This window comes from Oncorhynchus mykiss, chromosome 3 (genome assembly GCF_057628025.1).
Source record: "Oncorhynchus mykiss isolate SJ-2025 chromosome 3, ASM5762802v1, whole genome shotgun sequence".
Classification (NCBI taxonomy): domain Eukaryota; kingdom Metazoa; phylum Chordata; class Actinopteri; order Salmoniformes; family Salmonidae; genus Oncorhynchus; species Oncorhynchus mykiss.
This window is the reverse complement of record NC_143024.1, coordinates 88,537,791-88,556,594: the sequence shown is the minus strand read 5'-3', so window position 1 is coordinate 88,556,594 and position 18,804 is coordinate 88,537,791. Positions and strand designations below refer to the sequence as shown.

At 45.2% G+C, this 18,804-nt stretch overlaps 1 protein-coding gene across 5 annotated transcripts in view; it reads left to right on the top strand.

The window, feature by feature from the left end:
* The window catches only part of LOC110520604 (tensin-1), a 325,072-nt gene that overhangs the window by 104,132 nt on the left and 202,136 nt on the right, over nucleotides 1-18,804 (top strand). For all 5 annotated transcript variants that reach the window (XM_090230422.1, XM_090230420.1, XM_090230425.1 and 2 more), the window contains exon 2: nucleotides 13,862-13,976. In XM_090230422.1, the coding sequence (XP_090086548.1) occupies nucleotides 13,862-13,976 (115 nt within the window). The remainder of the gene's footprint in view (nucleotides 1-13,861; nucleotides 13,977-18,804) is intronic.

The following is an 18,804-nucleotide window of genomic DNA, read 5'->3' as shown; positions in this document are numbered from 1 at the left end:
CAGACGACGCTGGGCCAATTGTGCGCCACCCTATGGAACTCCCATTCACAGCCGGATGTGATACAGCCTGGATTCAAACCAGGGACTGTAGTGATGCCTCTAGCACTGAGATGCAGTGCCTTAGACCGCTGCGTCCATGTGTATGTGTTAACTATTTAATTGTACTAGAATTAACTATTTATTATTTAATTGTACTATTTAATTCTACTGACGCTGTCTCTTTAAGGGTTGTCGCTAAGCGAAGTGTAAATGCAAGTTTTAAGGATGCATGAATGTGGGGAAACTGAAGGGTTTTAAGGGAACCAATTGGGCATGGGATATACGCTGTGGGGTTTCTGCTTTGTGGAATAGGAGTTGTGGGGAGCAGAGGTTGGGGGGTGGTCCTTAGAGACCGAACGCTGAGTAAACATATTAGTAACAATAAATCGTCTCTTTGGCTGCGTTGCCTGAGTGCTGGTAATATAAATATTTGGGCAATGTTGATCCCCCCCCATACTATGTAGACTGCTGTGCAGATAACGGCGAATTACAATCAGATGTGAATGCTCTTCCCGAGCACCACTTTTTGAAGAGTTTTGTTTGAAGCATGGGATCGATGATAAACACGAGCGGTCGAGTCCATCTGGAGACGGGGCGACGGGGCGACACAAATCCAACTCTTGTCGTTTCTTTATGGGGCGGTTTTATTTATTATGTTTATTTAGTTTATTATTCAATCAGGTCTTTAGAAAGATACACTGCACAAGACATTTCACACATTTCCATTTTCATTGTAATGTACAGATATTTTATAAAGTCATGCCTTGTTTACTGCTTAACCAACGGTAAACATTCCTCTGACTTGTGTTTTTCCTTATCCACAATGTTGAACCATGCTAGCTAAATGTTGATTATTTATTTAGCCAAACTGATCTCAGCACTCCAAGAGTTGAAAGGAAAATATTGATAGTCATTCAAACAATTGATTCGTTTTTTTAAGCTCATTTTCAACTCCTTGGCAGTTTTGATGGACAAGACAGCTAGATAATAACCAGGTTCATCTCTTCAGCTTGTTGACTACCTTTTTGGATCAGAGCTTGGGAGATGGACAGGGCTTGGAACAGGACTTGGAACATGGCTTGCGAGAGGGACAGGGCTTGGGAGATGGACAGGGCATGTTTTCAACAGTGTCTGACAAGTCAACGACTCTCCGAATTCCGGCCCTGAGATGGACTGTGCCATGGATACCAGCGTAGGGGGGCACGTTCAAGCCACACTCACTCCCCACCTCCCTGTCTTTCTCTCTCATTTCCATGCCCCTCCCCTATTTTTCTTTTCTCTCTCGCTCTCTCTCTCTCTTTATCTCTTTCCCTCTGTCTCTCTCTCTCTCTCTCTCTCTCTCTTTCTCTTTCCCTCTGTCTCTCTCTCTCTCTCTTTATCTCTTTCCCTCTGTCTCTCTCTCTCTCTCTCTCTCTCTCTTTCTCTTTCCCTCTGTCTCTCTGTCTCTCTCTCTCTCTCTCTTTCTCTTTCCCTCTGTCTCTCTGTCTCTCTCTCTCTCTCTCTATCTCTTTCTCTTTCCCTCTGTCTCTCTCTCTCTCTCTCTCGCTCTCTCTCTCTTTATCTCTTTCCCTCTGTCTCTCTCTCTCGCTCTCTCTTTATCTCTTTCCCTCTGTCTCTCTCTCTCGCTCTCTCTCTCTCTCTCTCTTTATCTCTTTCCCTCTGTCTCTCTCTCTCTCTCTCTCTCTTTCTCTTTGTCTCTCTGTCTCTCTCTCTCTCTCTCTCTATCTCTTTCTCTTTCCCTCTGTCTCTCTCTCTCTCTCTCTCGCTCTCTCTCTCTTTATCTCTTTCCCTCTGTCTCTCTCTCTCGCTCTCTCTTTATCTCTTTCCCTCTGTCTCTCTCTCTCGCTCTCTCTCTCTCTCTCTCTTTATCTCTTTCCCTCTGTCTCTCTCTCTCGCTCTCTCTTTATCTCTTTCCCTCTGTCTCTCTCTCTCTCTCTCACTCTCTCTCTCTCTTTATCTCTTTCCCTCTGTCTCTCTCTCTCTCTCTCTCTCTCTCTCTCTCTCTTTATCTCTTTCCCTCTGTCTCTCTCTCTCTCTCTCTCTCTCTCTTTCTCTTTCCCTCTGTCTCTCTGTCTCTCTCTCTCTCTCTCTATCTCTTTCTCTTTCCCTCTGTCTCTCTCTCTCTCTCTCTCGCTCTCTCTCTCTTTATCTCTTTCCCTCTGTCTCTCTCTCTCGCTCTCTCTTTATCTCTTTCCCTCTGTCTCTCTCTCTCGCTCTCTCTCTCTCTCTCTCTTTATCTCTTTCCCTCTGTCTCTCTCTCTCGCTCTCTCTTTATCTCTTTCCCTCTGTCTCTCTCTCTCTCTCTCACTCTCTCTCTCTCTTTATCTCTTTCCCTCTGTCTCGCTCTCTCGCTCTCTCTTTATCTCTTTCCCTCTGTCTCTCTCTCTCTCTCTCTCTTTATCTGTTTCCCTCTGTCTCTCTCTCTCGCTCTCTCTCTATCTCTTTCCCTCTGTCTCTCTCTCTCTCTTTATCTCTTTCCCTCTGTCTCTCTCTCTCACTCTCTCTTTATCTCTTTCCCTCTGTCTCTCTCTCTCTCTCTCTCTCTTTATCTCTTTCCCTCTGTCTCTCTCTCTCTCTCTCTCTCTCTTTATCTCTTTCCCTCTGTCTCTCTCTCTCTCTCTCTCTTTATCTCTTTCCCTCTGTCTCTCTCTCTCGCTCTCTCTCTCTCTTTATCTCTTTCCCTCTGTCTCTCTCTCTCGCTCTCTCTCTCTCTCTCTCATTTTGTGTGACAAATATGAGGAATTCCTAATATATTTGTTACAGAACTATCAGTCAGCCACTCCCAGTGGATTCTCCTAACAACATGCCTGTCAAAAATCAATGTGCAATAGCTGGTACAGTCCCAGGGTTGTTCTCAAATTTGACCTCAGAGTTCAGAAGCTCTTTATTGAAACTGCATTTGGGGGCTCCATAGTACTCAAAACCAAGAGAAAGAGAGAGAAACACGGAGAGAGAGAGACACTGAGAGAGAGACACGGAGAGAAAAACTGAGCGTGTGATGAGAGATGGAGAGAGAGAGAGAGAGATGTGAGAGAGAGAGAGAGATGGAGAGAGAGAGGCGGAGAGAGAGGCGGAGAGAGAGAGGCGGAGAGAGAGACACAGAGAGAGAGACATGGAGAGAGAGAGAGACATTTAGAGAGAGACATGGAGAGAGAGAGAGATACAGAGAGAGAGACGGAAGAGAGAAAGAGGGAGGTGAGAGAGGGAGGTCAGAGAGACTGGGAGAGAGACTGGGAGAGAGAGAGGGAGTTGAGAGAGGGAGTTGAGAGAGGGAGCTGAGAGAGGGAGCTGAGAGACGGAGAGAGAGGTGAGAGACAGAGGGAGACGCTGCGAGAGAGAGAGAGAGAGGTGAGAGGAAAGAGATATGGAAATGACTGGATGCTGTTTGGGGGTTAGAGGCTGCCTTGGTGTGTCAGTGTGGATGTGAGGTCAGGTCAGAGAGTGGAAGGAGGTGGAAGAGGTCAAAGGTGCCTGCTCTCTTGTTGTGAGAAGAAGAATCACAGCCTTGTGGGAGAAAACATGCATGGGGGGGGGGGGGGGTACTAAATGGGAGTGGGGATTGGAGAGAGGGAAGGGCAGGGGCGTGAGGAGTGTTCCAGCGACAGGGCACACACACTTCCCATAGTAGCAGATGGGACCAGCCGCAGTGACCCCACTTCTTGTAAACATCTCACTCACACACATGGTGTCCCATATGAGAGATGCTCTGAGAGACAATGTGAGAGACGCTGTGAGAGACGCTGTGTTAAGTAGGTCATGATCTCCATGATCTCTGGATGCGTTGGAAAGGGAAAGGGGGGATACCCAGTCAGTTGTACAACTGAATGCATTCAACGGAAATGTGTCTTCTTGCATTTAACCCCACCCCTCTGAATCACAGCGGTGACTACTACTGAACAGGCTGGAGTTGATTGAGTTGATACACTGTCTGACACCATCTGAGGTTCTGTGAGTTCTCTCTCACACACAGACACACACACACACACACACACACACACACACACACACACACACACACACGCACACGCACACGCACACACACACTCTCTCTCTCTCTCACCATACTTCAAGGGCATACCATAAAGGGGATCATCATTTTCTCAAGCAGTAGATTATTGTTACTAGACGTTATCTAAAAGCCTGGAGGGGGTCACCCTGAACTGCCTAGCGTTTGGTCAGTGTGTAAACCAGAGAGCTGGTTTACTATTCACGTTCGACTAGTGGCACCGTGTTCCATAAAATAGTGTGAAACTCTCCTACCCCGTCTTTATTACACACTTTTAACTACTCTTGGGTTTCAACCACATGGCTTTGCGCCAGCTTTATTAATATGCAGACAGAAGTGTGTGTGTGTGTGTGTGTGTGTGTGTGTGTGTGTGTGTGTGTGTGTGTGTGTGTGTGTGTGTGTGTGTGTGTGTGTGTGTGTGTGTGTGTGTGTGTGTGTGTGTGTGTGTGTGTGTTTGTGTGTGTGATGTGTAGTCTGCAAAACCTGTAGATGAATGAGGTGAGGGATGCACTCCCCAGCCTCACAGCTCGGATTGAACTCTGCCGGCTTCCTGACTGTGTGTGTCTGAGTGTGTGAGACCTGGGGAGTCATCCATGGCAGAGCTTTTATGCGTTAAGGAGGAAAACAGCTTATTTCCGAGGTGACCTTATCCAGCAAGAATGTCTCTGAGTTGTAGCTGGAAAAGCAGCCCCGTTGGGGCTCACTGTGTGGAAAAGCAGCCCTGTTGGGGCTCACTGTGTGGAAAAGCAGCCCTGTTGGGGCTCACTGTGTGGAAAAGCAGCCCTGTTGGGGATCACTGTGTGGAAAAGCAGCCCTGTTGGGGCTCACTGTGTGGAAATGCAGCCCTGTTGGGGCTCACTGTGTGGAAAAGCAGCCCTGTTGGGGCTCACTGTGTGGAAAAGCAGCCCTGTTGGGGATCACTGTGTGGAAAAGCAGCCCTGTTTGGGCTCACTGTGTGGAAAAGCAGCCCTGTTGGGGCTCACTGTGTGGAAAAGCAGCCCTGTTGGGGCTCACTGTGTGGAAAAGCAGCCCTGTTGGGGATCACTGTGTGGAAAAGCAGCCCTGTTGGGGCTCACTGTGTGGAAAAGCAGCCCTGTTGGGGCTCACTGTGTGGAAAAGCAGCCCTGTTGGGGCTCACTGTGTGGAAAAGCAGCCCTGTTGGGGATCACTGTGTGGAAAAGCAGCCCTGTTTGGGCTCACTGTGTGGAAAAGCAGCCCTATTGGGGATCACTGTGTGGAAAAGCAGCCCCGTTGGGGCTCACTGTGTGGAAAAGCAGCCCTGTTGGGGCTCACTGTGTGGAAAAGCAGCCCTGTTGGGGCTCACTGTGTGGAAAAGCAGCCCTGTTGGGGCTCACTGTGTGGAAAAGCAGCCCTGTTGGGGCTCACTGTGTGGAAAAGCAGCCCTGTTGGGGCTCACTGTGTGGAAAAGCAGCCCTGTTGGGGCTCACTGTGTGGAAAAGCAGCCCTGTTGGGGCTCACTGTGTGGAAAAGCAGCCCTGTTGGGGCTCACTGTGTGGCCGCCATTACGGTTCAGCTTGTAAAAGACATGTTGTGTTCAGTTTCCTTGTGCATTATTGGTTTGTAATGGGGTGATTTGAAACTGGGGTTTGGATACTATATAATTTCAACTTGTAATTTGGGATGGTTGTATCATCATATATATAAATATTATATTGGTTTCATAGAATATAATAATTATTTGAAAAAAAAGTTCATAAACCATGTGCCATGAAATCGGTTCATCGGAAATCTCTTCCCAACTATTTTGCAATCTATATGGCACAGCTGCCAATTATTTGGACATTAAATTGAACTGGTATACTTTTTTTATTCATCACAATTTTGTTTAGCCATTTTTGGTCTGGATCAAGATGCCGTGATTCACCCTGTTTCTGCTGCTTGTCAATGTACCGATTTGGAGATTATTGAGGAGGATAAGAGGTCTGCTCATTCTCCATGTCTCACACTGGTATTCCCTTTCGTTGTAGCTGCTTCCTCTGATAAGTTTCTCCATCTGAAGAGATGTGATTGAACTGGAGAGGTGAATAATACATTCACCATACTGCTTTCACCTATTCATAGATCCGTGTAGATCAGAGTTCTCCAACTTCTGTTCTGGAGTGATATAGCGCTGTGCAGGTTTTTTTTTAAATGCCAATCCATCACTAATACAACCGATTGAAAAATACATCTACATTGTTTTTCAGTCTGAGCTATGATTGGCTTAAGCAGGTGTGGCACTGAAGGGGTAAAACAAAAGCCTGCACACCCATTAGCTCTCAATGACCCTTCAATGAGTTGGAGATCATGGTTTTTATGCAGAGGAAACGTGGAGAGATTACCCCAGAGTGCTGTAGCTCTGCTTTAAATCCTGTCAGCCCACTGGGAGCCCCCAAACGATACTCCCCACTCTCTCCCTTGGGGTTAGGGGTCTCCATTGTGTGTGTGGCTCGGGGGGGGGACCCTGTTCCCAGGAGCTTAGCGTCTCAGTGAGGGGGCTGTGTGTACACTGGCCTTGGCTTCTCCCCAGGGGTCCTAGGGTGTCTGTTTCAAGCCATCTGCCTTTGTGCCTGTCTGGCGGCGAGAAAAGCGAGACGACAGGGAGGACCACAGCAGGCCAGGGGCATTTCAATGGCTGGCATCACAGACCTCGTCTCTAGTGAACGTATCCCCATTATTACCCTACAACCCCCCCCCCCGTGCGCAATACTCGGCACCACGTATCCCAGAGCCCCCCCCACTTCCCCCCCCCCCCACCAACAATAAACAAAGTCTGCGAGCGGCGGCGGCCCTCCTGATGAACAGAAACAATTAGAGGGCCAGGCCCAACAAAGGGATCCCTGCTATATTGTTTGTCATGTTTATTTCCATAGTATTTCGGGGTAAACAGAGGAGGCCTGGATTGGTTGAGAAGCAGAGGACAGCTAGGTTTGTTTGGTTACGAAAAAAATAATATGAGCTTCAGCCCAAATTGCTAATGGGAATTAAACCATTAGGGAGTGACTGACATGTGGGGCCAGGCAGAAGGTCTGAAGTTTTCCAAAAGTGTTTTGCTGGACTCTCCTGGTTTCGGTTACATATCCCTGGTCAATAGGGGAGGAAAACACTAGAAATCTGATTTATTTTGGGGATCCACTCTTCTCTCTGAGAGAGCCAAATACAACGGGACTCCCTGGGCTGAATAGACTGAGATTGAGACATATTTTGCCTGTCTGGCGTGTGTGTATGTGTGAGTGTCCCTGACATTGTCTCACTCTCTGTCTGCAAGAGGGAAGGAAACACAACTAGGGGAGAGTGGGGTAAGTTGTGCCATTTATTACATTCTGTCAAGGGAAATGTAGTAGTCTTTCTAACAAAGATGTCAACATATATCAGGATGTTGTGTATCCCTGGAAATCATCAGAATTCATGTAAACATTACAGTTTTGAAAACAGAGTTTGTTAAAAAAAAGTGGTATCTTGTAAGCTAAGCCGCCTACAAATGTCCCTCTGAATGAAACACAAACACAATTCAACACAATACTTTTTGTCTTTTACCCCTTTTAGGTATATTTTAACAGACTTAAGGCCTAACAAAACATTTTACTTGTTAAATCACTTTTAACATCGGCCAGGCCCTGTTGTTACTTCATATCCCAGCAATAATGTCTTGCGTTATACCTAGGAAGAAAACACTTGAATTTGCTCAACTTACCATTGGCTCAACCATTGGCTCAACTTACCCCATGGCCATTGGCTCGACTTACCCCATGGCCATTGGCTCAACTTACCCCATGGCCATTGGCTCAACTTACCCCATGGCCATTGGCTCGACTTACCCCGTGGCCATTGGCTCGACTTACCCCGTGGCCATTGGCTCAACTTACCCCATGGCCATCGGCTCAACTTACCCCATGGCCATTGGCTCAACTTACCCCATGGCCATTGACTCAACTTACCCCATGGCCATTGGCTCAACTTACCCCATGGCCATTGGCTCCCAAAAACATTTCATATGATTCGTTCTTTCACAGACTCCATTAAGGGAAAGGGGGATACCTAGTCAGTTGTACAACTGAATTCTGTCTTCCGCATTTAACCCAACCACTCTGAATCAGAGAGGCTGCCTTAATCGACATCCACATCAACGGCGCCCGGGGACAGTGGGTTAAACTGACTTGCTCAGGGGCAGAACAACTGATTTTTGACTTGTCAGCTCGGGGATTACTGGCCAGACGCTCCTACCCGCCAGGCCACCTGCCGCCTCCTAAATGGAAAGGGAAAGGGGGTGCTGGACTCTTCCTAAATATTTAGTTTCCTAGAAACAAGGGTGGCCCAACTTATCCCTTTGACTTAATTTAGTCCACTCTCCCCTACACAGAGTAATAGGCTTCTAAACCAGGCTAAAGAGGCAGTTTATTTGCTATTCTGTGATGTAGGTAATGTTCACCTGGGGGGAAAAAAATACATGCCATATGGATTATGTATAAATGTTTGAATAAGTGTTACCTCTGTGTATACATGATACCGTGGTTATTATTGTTTACATTCAGTCTTGAGCTCTCTTCTTCTTGGGAAGTGGGAACAAAACTACGTTTTTGATGAGAGCCTACATAGGAGACTCCAGGACTCACATTTTTATAGCAACACTGTCAACTGACTAACTAGGTGACAAACAGGTGTGTGTGTGTGTGTGTGTGTGTGTGTGTGTGTGTGTGTGTGTGCGTGTGTGTGTGCGTGTGCGTGTGCGTGTGTGTGTGAACAGTTTAGAAATCTTGCACATTGTTTGTGTCATTTGATTGGAATCCAAAATAATGAATACATTTCCAAATATGTTCCAGTTTTATTCTTTGATAATTGACTTTACAGCCAGATAAATATGATACAACATGTATGTAAAATTATTGGCATTCACCTGGGTGGTATTTGATGAAGCTGTTCTTGCTAACACACTGCGTTCACTGACATGAGTCAGAGTTTCAGTGTCCCCCTGAAGTAAAAAAATAAAAAATAAAGAATAGATCCCATTCATGCCTCAGGCCAGAAATAGTAGATCACCTCAGCATGTTGTTTTGGGTTATTGGGGTTAATGTGGTTAGAGGGTAGACAGCTGTGGAGCACTAGGGTCTCCATAATGTTTGTAGGCCTGTCTCTGTATCGGCTGACAATGTCGGGTTCTTCTGTATCCCTCTAATAGTTAAGGTTAGGATTGGTGGTAGGGGAAATTGATGCTAGATCTGTGGGAAATTGATGCTAGATCTGATTTTGTATAAGTATGCTCCTGTATAAGTCATTTACATCTAGTTGTAGGGTCTATGCCAATTATTCTCTCTCACTAATGTTTTGGATAGGCAACAACCAATAAATTTTGCCGTTTGCCCACATATATGATCTCCTACAAACAAACAGATTCCCAGGCTGAGCGTTGTCATGGAATGCTGCCATTATCATGTAGTCACACCAGACAGGTTCATCCCTCTTCTGAGATGGCCTTGCCAAGATGGCCGCCCAACACAGCTCCAGTCATTGTTTTTGGCTAACCAGATTAGGATAATCACATTAGGCCGTGGCAAGGCATAGCCCTGAGATGGAATGAAGGGTCAGGCTGTCTAGTCGTCACCATGTGGCTCAGGGAGAGATATGCAGTCCCATAGGAGTGCCGGTCAGGTGCTGCATTGAGATTAACAGCAGTTTGTTGTTTAGGGTTAGTCTCAAGGCTAAGTCCAAGAGGCACCTTGGTAGGCTACGGAAAAGCTGTGGGAATAGCAACAGAGAAAATACTACAACACACTAGGTATTTGGTGTCATGTCAAAGTGATACATGAGCAGTTGAAATTGAGGCAGGATGTACATTTTAGCTAGTAAGCACTAGCTTATGACTGCCCCACTAAAGCTAAGCTCAACAATCATTGAACTATGCACATGATGCTAGCATTGCTGCTGCTAACTGTCATGGTCATTTGACTGAACAGAATGCTAACCGAGGCTAATGCTAATCCTGGTCCTTACCCAAACACCTTATGCTAAATCAGTCTGATGATAAAATTATATTTAGCTTTTGACTGGAGGGAGACGACACTAATCTTTGCCTGTCATGGGAACCAGACCTTTGGCTTTCCTGTAGACTGCACAGACATCCATAAATCTACCTCTCTGCTAAGTGGGGGAGGGAGAAATGTAGAGGGGAGGAAGAGAAAGAGACAGAGAGAACGAAAGTGCGATGAAAGATATGTTCTAAGGGACCAAGACCAAAAGAGAGAGAGAATGTAGACTTAACCCTTTTTTACCAGGCCAGTTGACTGAGAACCCAAACTCATTTACAGCGACGACCTGGGGAATGAATGAGCCTATTGGAAATGATTAGGTGGCCATGAGGGCCAGGATAAAGGGGTTAAAACCCTTATTCTTACGATAAGCATCATGAGATTTTTTTTGTGACCACATTAATGTCCCTCTCGAAAGACAGCACCCTACACAGGGCAATGTCCCCAATCACTGTCCTGGGGTGTTGATATATATATATATATATATATATATATATATATATTTTTTTTAGGTCAGAGGAAAGAGTGCCTCCTATTGGCCCTCCAACACCACTTCCAGCAGCATCTGGTCTCCCATCTAGGGTCTGACCAGGACCAACGCTGCTTAGCTTCAGTGGCAAGCCAGCAGTGGGATGCAGGGTGGTGTGCCATATACAGTATGTAGAGAGGTGGTGGGGGAGAGCAAGCTAGAGTCTGCTGAAGTGCTTACCTCTAACCTTGCCTTACTGCATTTAAAACACTTTTTCCACCGACTGCTTGGGATTGACGACTAAACGGTGTATACACAGTCATTACTGGTGTGGCTGCAGTGGCCGGTCTGGGAATTCTCTCAGGCCTGGGAATTCTCAATGGCACACCGTCACTCCATACTGTGCCATTCCTGGATGTTCCCTGTCCTTTCCTCTGTGGCATTCCCATGCCATGTAAAATCCCTCTGTAAAGTTGGTCAATGTGCCAACCTCATGGCTTTTCTTAACCCTGTCCAGCGAGCACACGCTTAATGGAAGCTGGATGGATGTTAAAAAGCCATTCTGGCCTGCGTTTCCTGCCTTGAAAAGCATTCAGTAAGCCCTCATCAGTTTCCTCAGTGTTTCTTCCTCATAAAGAATATGTAGGGAGTTATATTAAGAGACATGTGAATGCCCAGACACACACACACACACACACACACACACACACACACACACACACACACACACACACACACACACACACACACACACACATACACCATGTAAGAAGGGTAGGGTGTAGGTTATAGATTCTGGTCTGTTTTACATCTTTGCTATCCCACAATGCATTGGGTCTCTTTGTTATACAGTACATTCTTTTCTCTGTGTTTACGTGTTAGTCTTGATTCACTTTCCAGACAGGTGACATACGTGCAGGATATCTCCTGGTTATGTGTGTTCTCTTAACTTGTACAATAATTTTGTCATATTGGCTCAATATTGCTTTGTTGGGCCAACAGACCATGTGTTAGCGGGGTTTAGTATCCCACAGAGCAGAAACTCAAAAATACCAAAATCGGGACCAGCTGAGCAAATACTCAGAGCAAGTGATGTCACAGATTCCCCCAAAGTTGTCCATTAAGGACAGGCTGACCACAAAGAGGGAACATGACACAGGTTTAGCAGCGAGCCGAGACGCTAAGGGAGACGGTTGTCCTACACTTTGACTTTTCTATTACCCCGACTCCCCTGCCAACGAGCGGGTTTTAGAAGGCAGACTGGAAGAAGGGAGAACAGTTGAGATGTAATTATAGGAGAATGAAAACACGGGGGCTGCTGGCTGTAGACAGGGGGTCCTTTCAGGGGAGGCTGCACTGTGGACACTGTCAGATAGGAATCATCTCAGGGGGCTTGCAGCAGTGGCCCAGGAAAAGGAGGGAGGGGGGGGGTGGAGGGAGATGGGGTTATGTGGTTGTTCTTGTTTTTGTTTCTCAGAGTAGAGAAAATGGGGACTACTTCCTTGTAGAGGACAGCTGAGTGTCTGCACTCAGACAAAGTGTACAATTTCTACAGTTGTTGGGCCAAATTCTAACATCTTTCCACACAACTGTAGAAATCTTTCGTCTATGATGTGTAAAGTTTTGGGTTCTGTGCGTTCAGACGTGGATGTGAATTAAGGCAGGCCCCCCCGCCTCCCCCCCGCATCTCTCTGAATTAAAGGGGTGGGGTTAAATGCGGAAGACAGATTTCAGTTGATGGCATTCAGTTGTACAACTGACTAGGTAAACCCCTTTCCCCTTTCATCTCAAAGTTAGGTAAAAAGTCCTACCGCCAAAGTCAATTTGAAGAATATTATGTTAATTATCTAAGCCAGGGAGTTAGACTTTGATGGAGGTGGGGGCCACAAACTCATGAGGGGCCGCAGTGGCTCGTGGGTCTGCATACCCACATCCATACCCACACATGCTGTCAGAGCCAGCCCTAGCCTTTTGGGGGCCCTAAGCAAAATTTTGTGAGGGCCCACCAGTCGGTAAATCGACCATGATTACTGCAAGTTTAGATAGCTGGCCGCTAGACTTACTTACCAATTGAAAAAAAATGTTAGCTGACGTGCTAATTGAGTGACTATCAGTGATTGACATAACAAGAGAGAATTAGCTGATTCACAACCACATTTTGAACTTACACCTTGTGTATTCTACTATTCTAACTCTCAACAGAGTTCCCCAAAAATCGATGCACTGTATATACAGTACCAGTCAAAAGTTTGGACACACGTACACATTCAAGGGTTTTTCATTATTTTTTACTATTTTCTACATTGTAGAATAGTAGTGAAGACATCAAACTATGAAATAACACATGGAATCATGAAGTAACCAAAAAAATTGTAAATATATTTTAGATTTTAGATTATTCAAAGTAGCCACCCTTTGCCTTGATGACAGCTATGCACACTGTTGGCATTCTCTCAACCAGCTTCACCTGGAATACTTTTCCAACAGTCTTGAAGAAGTTCCCACATATGCTGAGAAGTTGTTGGCTGCTTTTCCTTCACTCTGTGGTCCAATTCATAACAAAACCTTCATAGTTGGGTTTAGGTCGGGGGATTCTGGAGGCCAAGTCATCTGATGCAGCACTCCATCCCTCTCTTTCTTGGCCAAATAGCCCTTACACAGCCTGGAGGTATGTTGGTTCGTTGTCCTGTTGAAAAACAAATTATAGACACACTAAGCGCAAGCCAGATGGGATGGCGTGTCGCTGAAGAATGTTGTGGTAGCCATACTGCTTAAGTATGCCTTGAATTCTAAATAAATCACTGACAGTATCACCAGCAACGCACCCCCACACCATCACTCCTCCTCCTCCATGCTTCATGGTGGGAACTACACATGCAGAGATAATCCGTTCGCCTACTCTGCAACAATTCAATAAGGAATGTCTGATTCACGCAGTCTCCTCTGAACAGTTGATGTTGATGATGTTACTTGATGTGTCTGTTACTTGAACTCTGTGAAGAATTTATTTGGGCTGCAATTTCTGAGGCTGGTAACTCTCATGAACTTATCCTCTGCAGCAAAGTAACTAACTTACAGTATACTGACAGATGATGTGAAATTGACTATTATTACTATTTTGGGTGATGGTATATGCAAGGTAATTTTCTTAGTCTGTGAGAAATGTCCAAATGACTTTGTCCACACAAAACCCTTGCAAATACCGTGGTGGCCTACACACAAATTGAACCCACTTTATATCGACACCGCCACGCCCCAAAACCAACTGAGCCATCTGCAATTGAACACTAAACCCTCCAACTCTTTGTCCTTTTCCTTTTGCAGCCTGAGGAGTTTGAGGGGATCCATTCACACACCTTTCGGGTGAAGACGTTCAAGAAGAGCAAGCACTGTGGCGTGTGCAAACAGACCGTCAGCCAGGAGGGGCTAATTTGCAAAGGTTAGTACTGACCTTGCCTGAGTGTTACCACGGTAACCGGGGGCCGACAAGGGGTCATTCAGGGTCACTTAAGGTCACTGTTTTGGTCAATGTGAGTAATTATGCTAAAATAGTCTTAAGTGGCTCTGGGGAGGTCAGGGGCTTGCTGGTTTTCAATTCACTCAATGCTAGTGTGTTAATCAGGCGTTTAACTCATTTCATTGATTAGATTGATAGCTTGCTTAGTAATCAAATGGTGTTCTAGTTGGATATTGAGAATTGAATGAATGACATAATACAATGGGACTACAGAATATAAACAATACAGTCATAGAGGTCTGTGATTCATCAAAGCTGGATGACAGTTAGCACAGTATTGCTACCCAGGTCTTGGCAATCCCTAGCAAACCTACAGGCTAGAGTCTAGACAGTAGAGACACTGGGCTTGGCTAGCCACTAAAACCTGGCCACAGCTTCCTGGCTAGTGGAAATGTCTAGTTCTTGATAGTTCTACACATGAAGCAACATGGGGGAAAGCTGCTGGTTGTTTAGCCTGGCTTATAGAAGTGAAATATTTGTCTTGCCTCGCCCGCGGCTTGCAGAAACACAGAGGCATCCAATTGGCTTGGGGAAACACAGAGGCATCCGATTGGCTTGGGGAAACACAGAGGCATCCTACTGGCTTGGGGAAACACAGACAAATCCTATTGGCTTGGGGAAACACAGAGGCATCCGATTGGCTTGGGGAAACACAGAGGCATCCTACTGGCTTGGGGAAACACAGACAAATCCAATTGGCTTGGGGAAACACAGAGGCATCCGATTGGCTTGGGGAAACACAGACGCATCCTATTGGCTTGGGGAAACACAGAGGCATCCAATTGGCTTGGGGAAACACAGAGGCAGAGGCATCCTATTGGCTTGGGGAAACAGAGGAATCCTATTGGCTTACTGCTTTACTCTGAGTCCTGTACAGTCGTGGCCAAAAGTTTTGAGAATTACACAAATATTAATTTTCACAAAGGCTGCTGCCTCAGTTTGTATGATGGCAATTTGCATATACTCCAGAATGTTATGACGAGTGATCAGATGAATTGCAATTAAGTGCAAAGTCCCTCTTTGACATGCAGAGGAACTGAATCCCTCAAAAACATTTCCATTGCATTTCAGCACTGCCACAAAAGGACCAGCTGACAGGTGTAAGTAAGTATTGACGGGGACAAGGCTGGAGCTCACTCTGTCATGCTGATTGAGTTCAAATAACAGACCTACAAGGAAACACGTGCCGTCATCATTGCTTTGCACAAAAACTGCTTCACAGGCAAGATTATTGCTGCCAGTAAGATTGCACCTAAATCAACCATTTATCGGATCATCAAGAACTTAAATTTTTGTGAAGAAGGGCGCCCAAGAAAGTCCAGCAAGCGCCAGGACCATCTCCTAAAGTTGATTCAGCTGCGGGATCGGGGCACCACCAGTACAGAGCTTGCTCAGGAATGGCAGCAGGCAGGTGTGAGTGCATCTGCACGCACAGTGAGTCTGGTCTGGTGTCAAGAAGGGCAGCAAAGAAGCCACTTCTCTCCAGGAAAAACATGAGGGACAGACTAATATTCTGCAATAGGTACAGGCATTGGACTGCTGAGGACTGGGGCAAAGTCATTTTCTCTGATGAATCCCCTTTCCGATTGTTTGGGGCATCTGGAAAAAAGCTTGTCCGGAGAAGACAAGGTGAGCGCTACCATCAGTCCTGTGTCATGCCAACAGTAAAGCATCTTGAGACCATTCATGTGTGGGGTTGCTTCTCAAGAGAGTGGGCTCACTCACAATTTTGTCCTAAGAACACAGCCATGAATAAAGAATGGTACCAACACATCTTCCAAGAGCAACTTCTCCCAACCATCCAGGAACAGTTTGGTGACGAACAATGCCTTTTCCAGCATGATGGAGCACCTTGCCATAAGGCAAAAGTGATAACTAAGTGGCTCGGGGAACAAAACATAGATATTTTGGGTCCATGGCCAGGGAACTCCCCAGACCTTAATGTCATTGAGAAATTGTGGTCAATCCTCATCAGACTGAGACTGATGATGACACACACACACACATACACAACTGTAGGGGCTCAGCTCCACACTCACCCAACATGTAGTAGATTGGACCACCATGTCTGTATCCTACAAACTGAAGGAAAACAGTCTTTCTATGTTGTTGACATTATACTTTCAATACCCTCTACTGGATTGTCCTACACATTACAGGTCAATGGCCCTATCATAGTGCTGTTACAGAACTAGTACTGTTTTCAGGGACACTTGTCCCCCTCATCAGTTGATTATCACATGATGATGAAAACATGACAAGGAGTTAACAGACTGATGATGATAACATGACAAGGCTGACAGTTAACAGACTGATGATGATAACATGACCAGGCTGACAGTTAACAGACTGATGATGATAACATGACAAGGCTGACAGTTAACAGACTGATGATGATGACATGACAAGGCTGACAGTTAACAGACTGATGATGATGATATGACAAGGCTGACAGTTAACAGACTGATGATGATGACATGACCAGGCTGACAGTTAACAGACTGAGACTGATGATGATAACATGACAAGGCTGGGCAGTTAACAGACTGATGATGATGACATGACAAGGCGTTAACAGACTGATGATGATGACATGACAAGGCTGACAGTTAACAGACTGATGATGATAACATGACCAGGCTGACAGTTAACAGACTGATGATGATAACATGACCAGGCTGACAGTTAACAGACTGATGATGATAACATGACAAGGCTGACAGTTAACAGACTGATGATGATAACATGACAAGGCTGACAGTTAACAGACTGATGATGATGACATGACCAGGCTGACAGTTAACAGACTGATGATGATGACATGACCAGGCTGACAGTTAACAGATTGAGACTGATGATGATAACATGACCAGGCTGATAGTTAACAGACTGATGATGATGACATGACAAGGTTGACAGTTAACAGACTGATGATGATAACATGACAAGGCTGACAGTTAACAGACTGATGATGATAACATGACAAGGCTGACAGTTAACAGACTGATGATGATAACATGACAAGGCTGACAGTTAACAGACTGATGATGATAACATGACAAGGCTGACAGTTAACAGACTGATGATGATGACATGACAAGGCTGACAGTTAACAGATTGATGATGATGACATGACCAGGCTGACAGTTAACAGATTGAGACTGATGATGATAACATGACCAGGCTGACAGTTAACAGACTGATGATGATGACATGACAAGGCTGACAGTTAACAGACTGATGATGATAACATGACAAGGCTGACAGTTAACAGACTGATGATGATAACATGACAAGGCTGACAGTTAACAGACTGATGATGATAACATGACAAGGCTGACAGTTAACAGACTGATGATGATAACATGACAAGCTGACAGTTAACAGACTGATGATGATGACATGACAAGGCTGACAGTTAACAGACTGATGATGATAACATGACCAGGCTGACAGTTAACAGACTGATGATGATAACATGACCAGGCTGACAGTTAACAGACTGAGACTGATGATGATGACATGACAAGGCTGACAGTTAACAGACTGATGATGATGACATGACAAGGCTGACAGTTAACAGACTGATGATGATGATGACATGACAAGGCTGACAGTTAACAGACTGATGATGATGACATGACAAGGCTGACAGTTAACAGACTGATGATGATGATGACATGACAAGGCTGACAGTTAACAGACTGATGATGATGACATGACAAGGCTGACAGTTAACAGACTGATGATGATGATAACATGACAAGGCTGACAGTTAACAGATTGAGACTGATGATGATAACATGACCAGGCTGACAGTTAACAGACTGATGATAACATGACAAGGCTGACAGTTAACAGACTGATGATGATAACATGACAAGGCTGACAGTTAACAGACTGATGATGATAACATGACAAGGCTGACAGTTAACAGACTGATGATGATGACATGACAAGGCTGACAGTTAACAGACTGATGATGAAGACATGACAAGGCTGACAGTTAACAGACTGATGATGACATGACAAGGCTGACAGTTAACAGACTGAGACTGATGGCCAAAATCTAAATTGTGCGTAGATTCCTAAGTCAAATATTGGTCTTTCTCTTACATTTCAACATGATGGTACAAAAAAATACAAAAACAGAGCATGTAATGTATTATATTCCCCTACATTCATTGCCATTTCCACAAGCTGCAAAGTGCTTCCTTTCAAATGGTTTCAAGAATATGCATATCATTGCTTTAGGTCCTGAGCTACAGGCAGTTAGATTTGGGTACGTCATTTTAGGCGAAAATTTTTAAAAAAAAGGGTCCGATCCTTAAGAGTTTAATAGACAGATGATAACATAACCAGGCTGACAGTTAACAGACTGTGGTCTCCAAGGACAATGTGGACACAATTGCTGTTCAGTTGAAGGCACAGTGCAGACGTGTTTATCTCAATATCAAATATTTTCTGGGTAACATTTAAGTACCTTTCTGTAATGGTTTTCCATTAAAATAAAATAAAATACCAAACTAGCTATTTAGCAAAACATTTTTCTCAAGCAATAAGGACTGTCTGAGAGTGGGGAGGGATATGTAATCTGAAAACTAGGATGTTATTGGCAGATAAGTTTGGAACACATCAAACACATGGTTTCCATGTGCTTAATACCTCTCCATTTACTCCATTCCAGCCATTATTATGAGCCGTCCTCCTCTCATCAGCCTCCACTGCTGGTTAGATTGCATTTTCAACC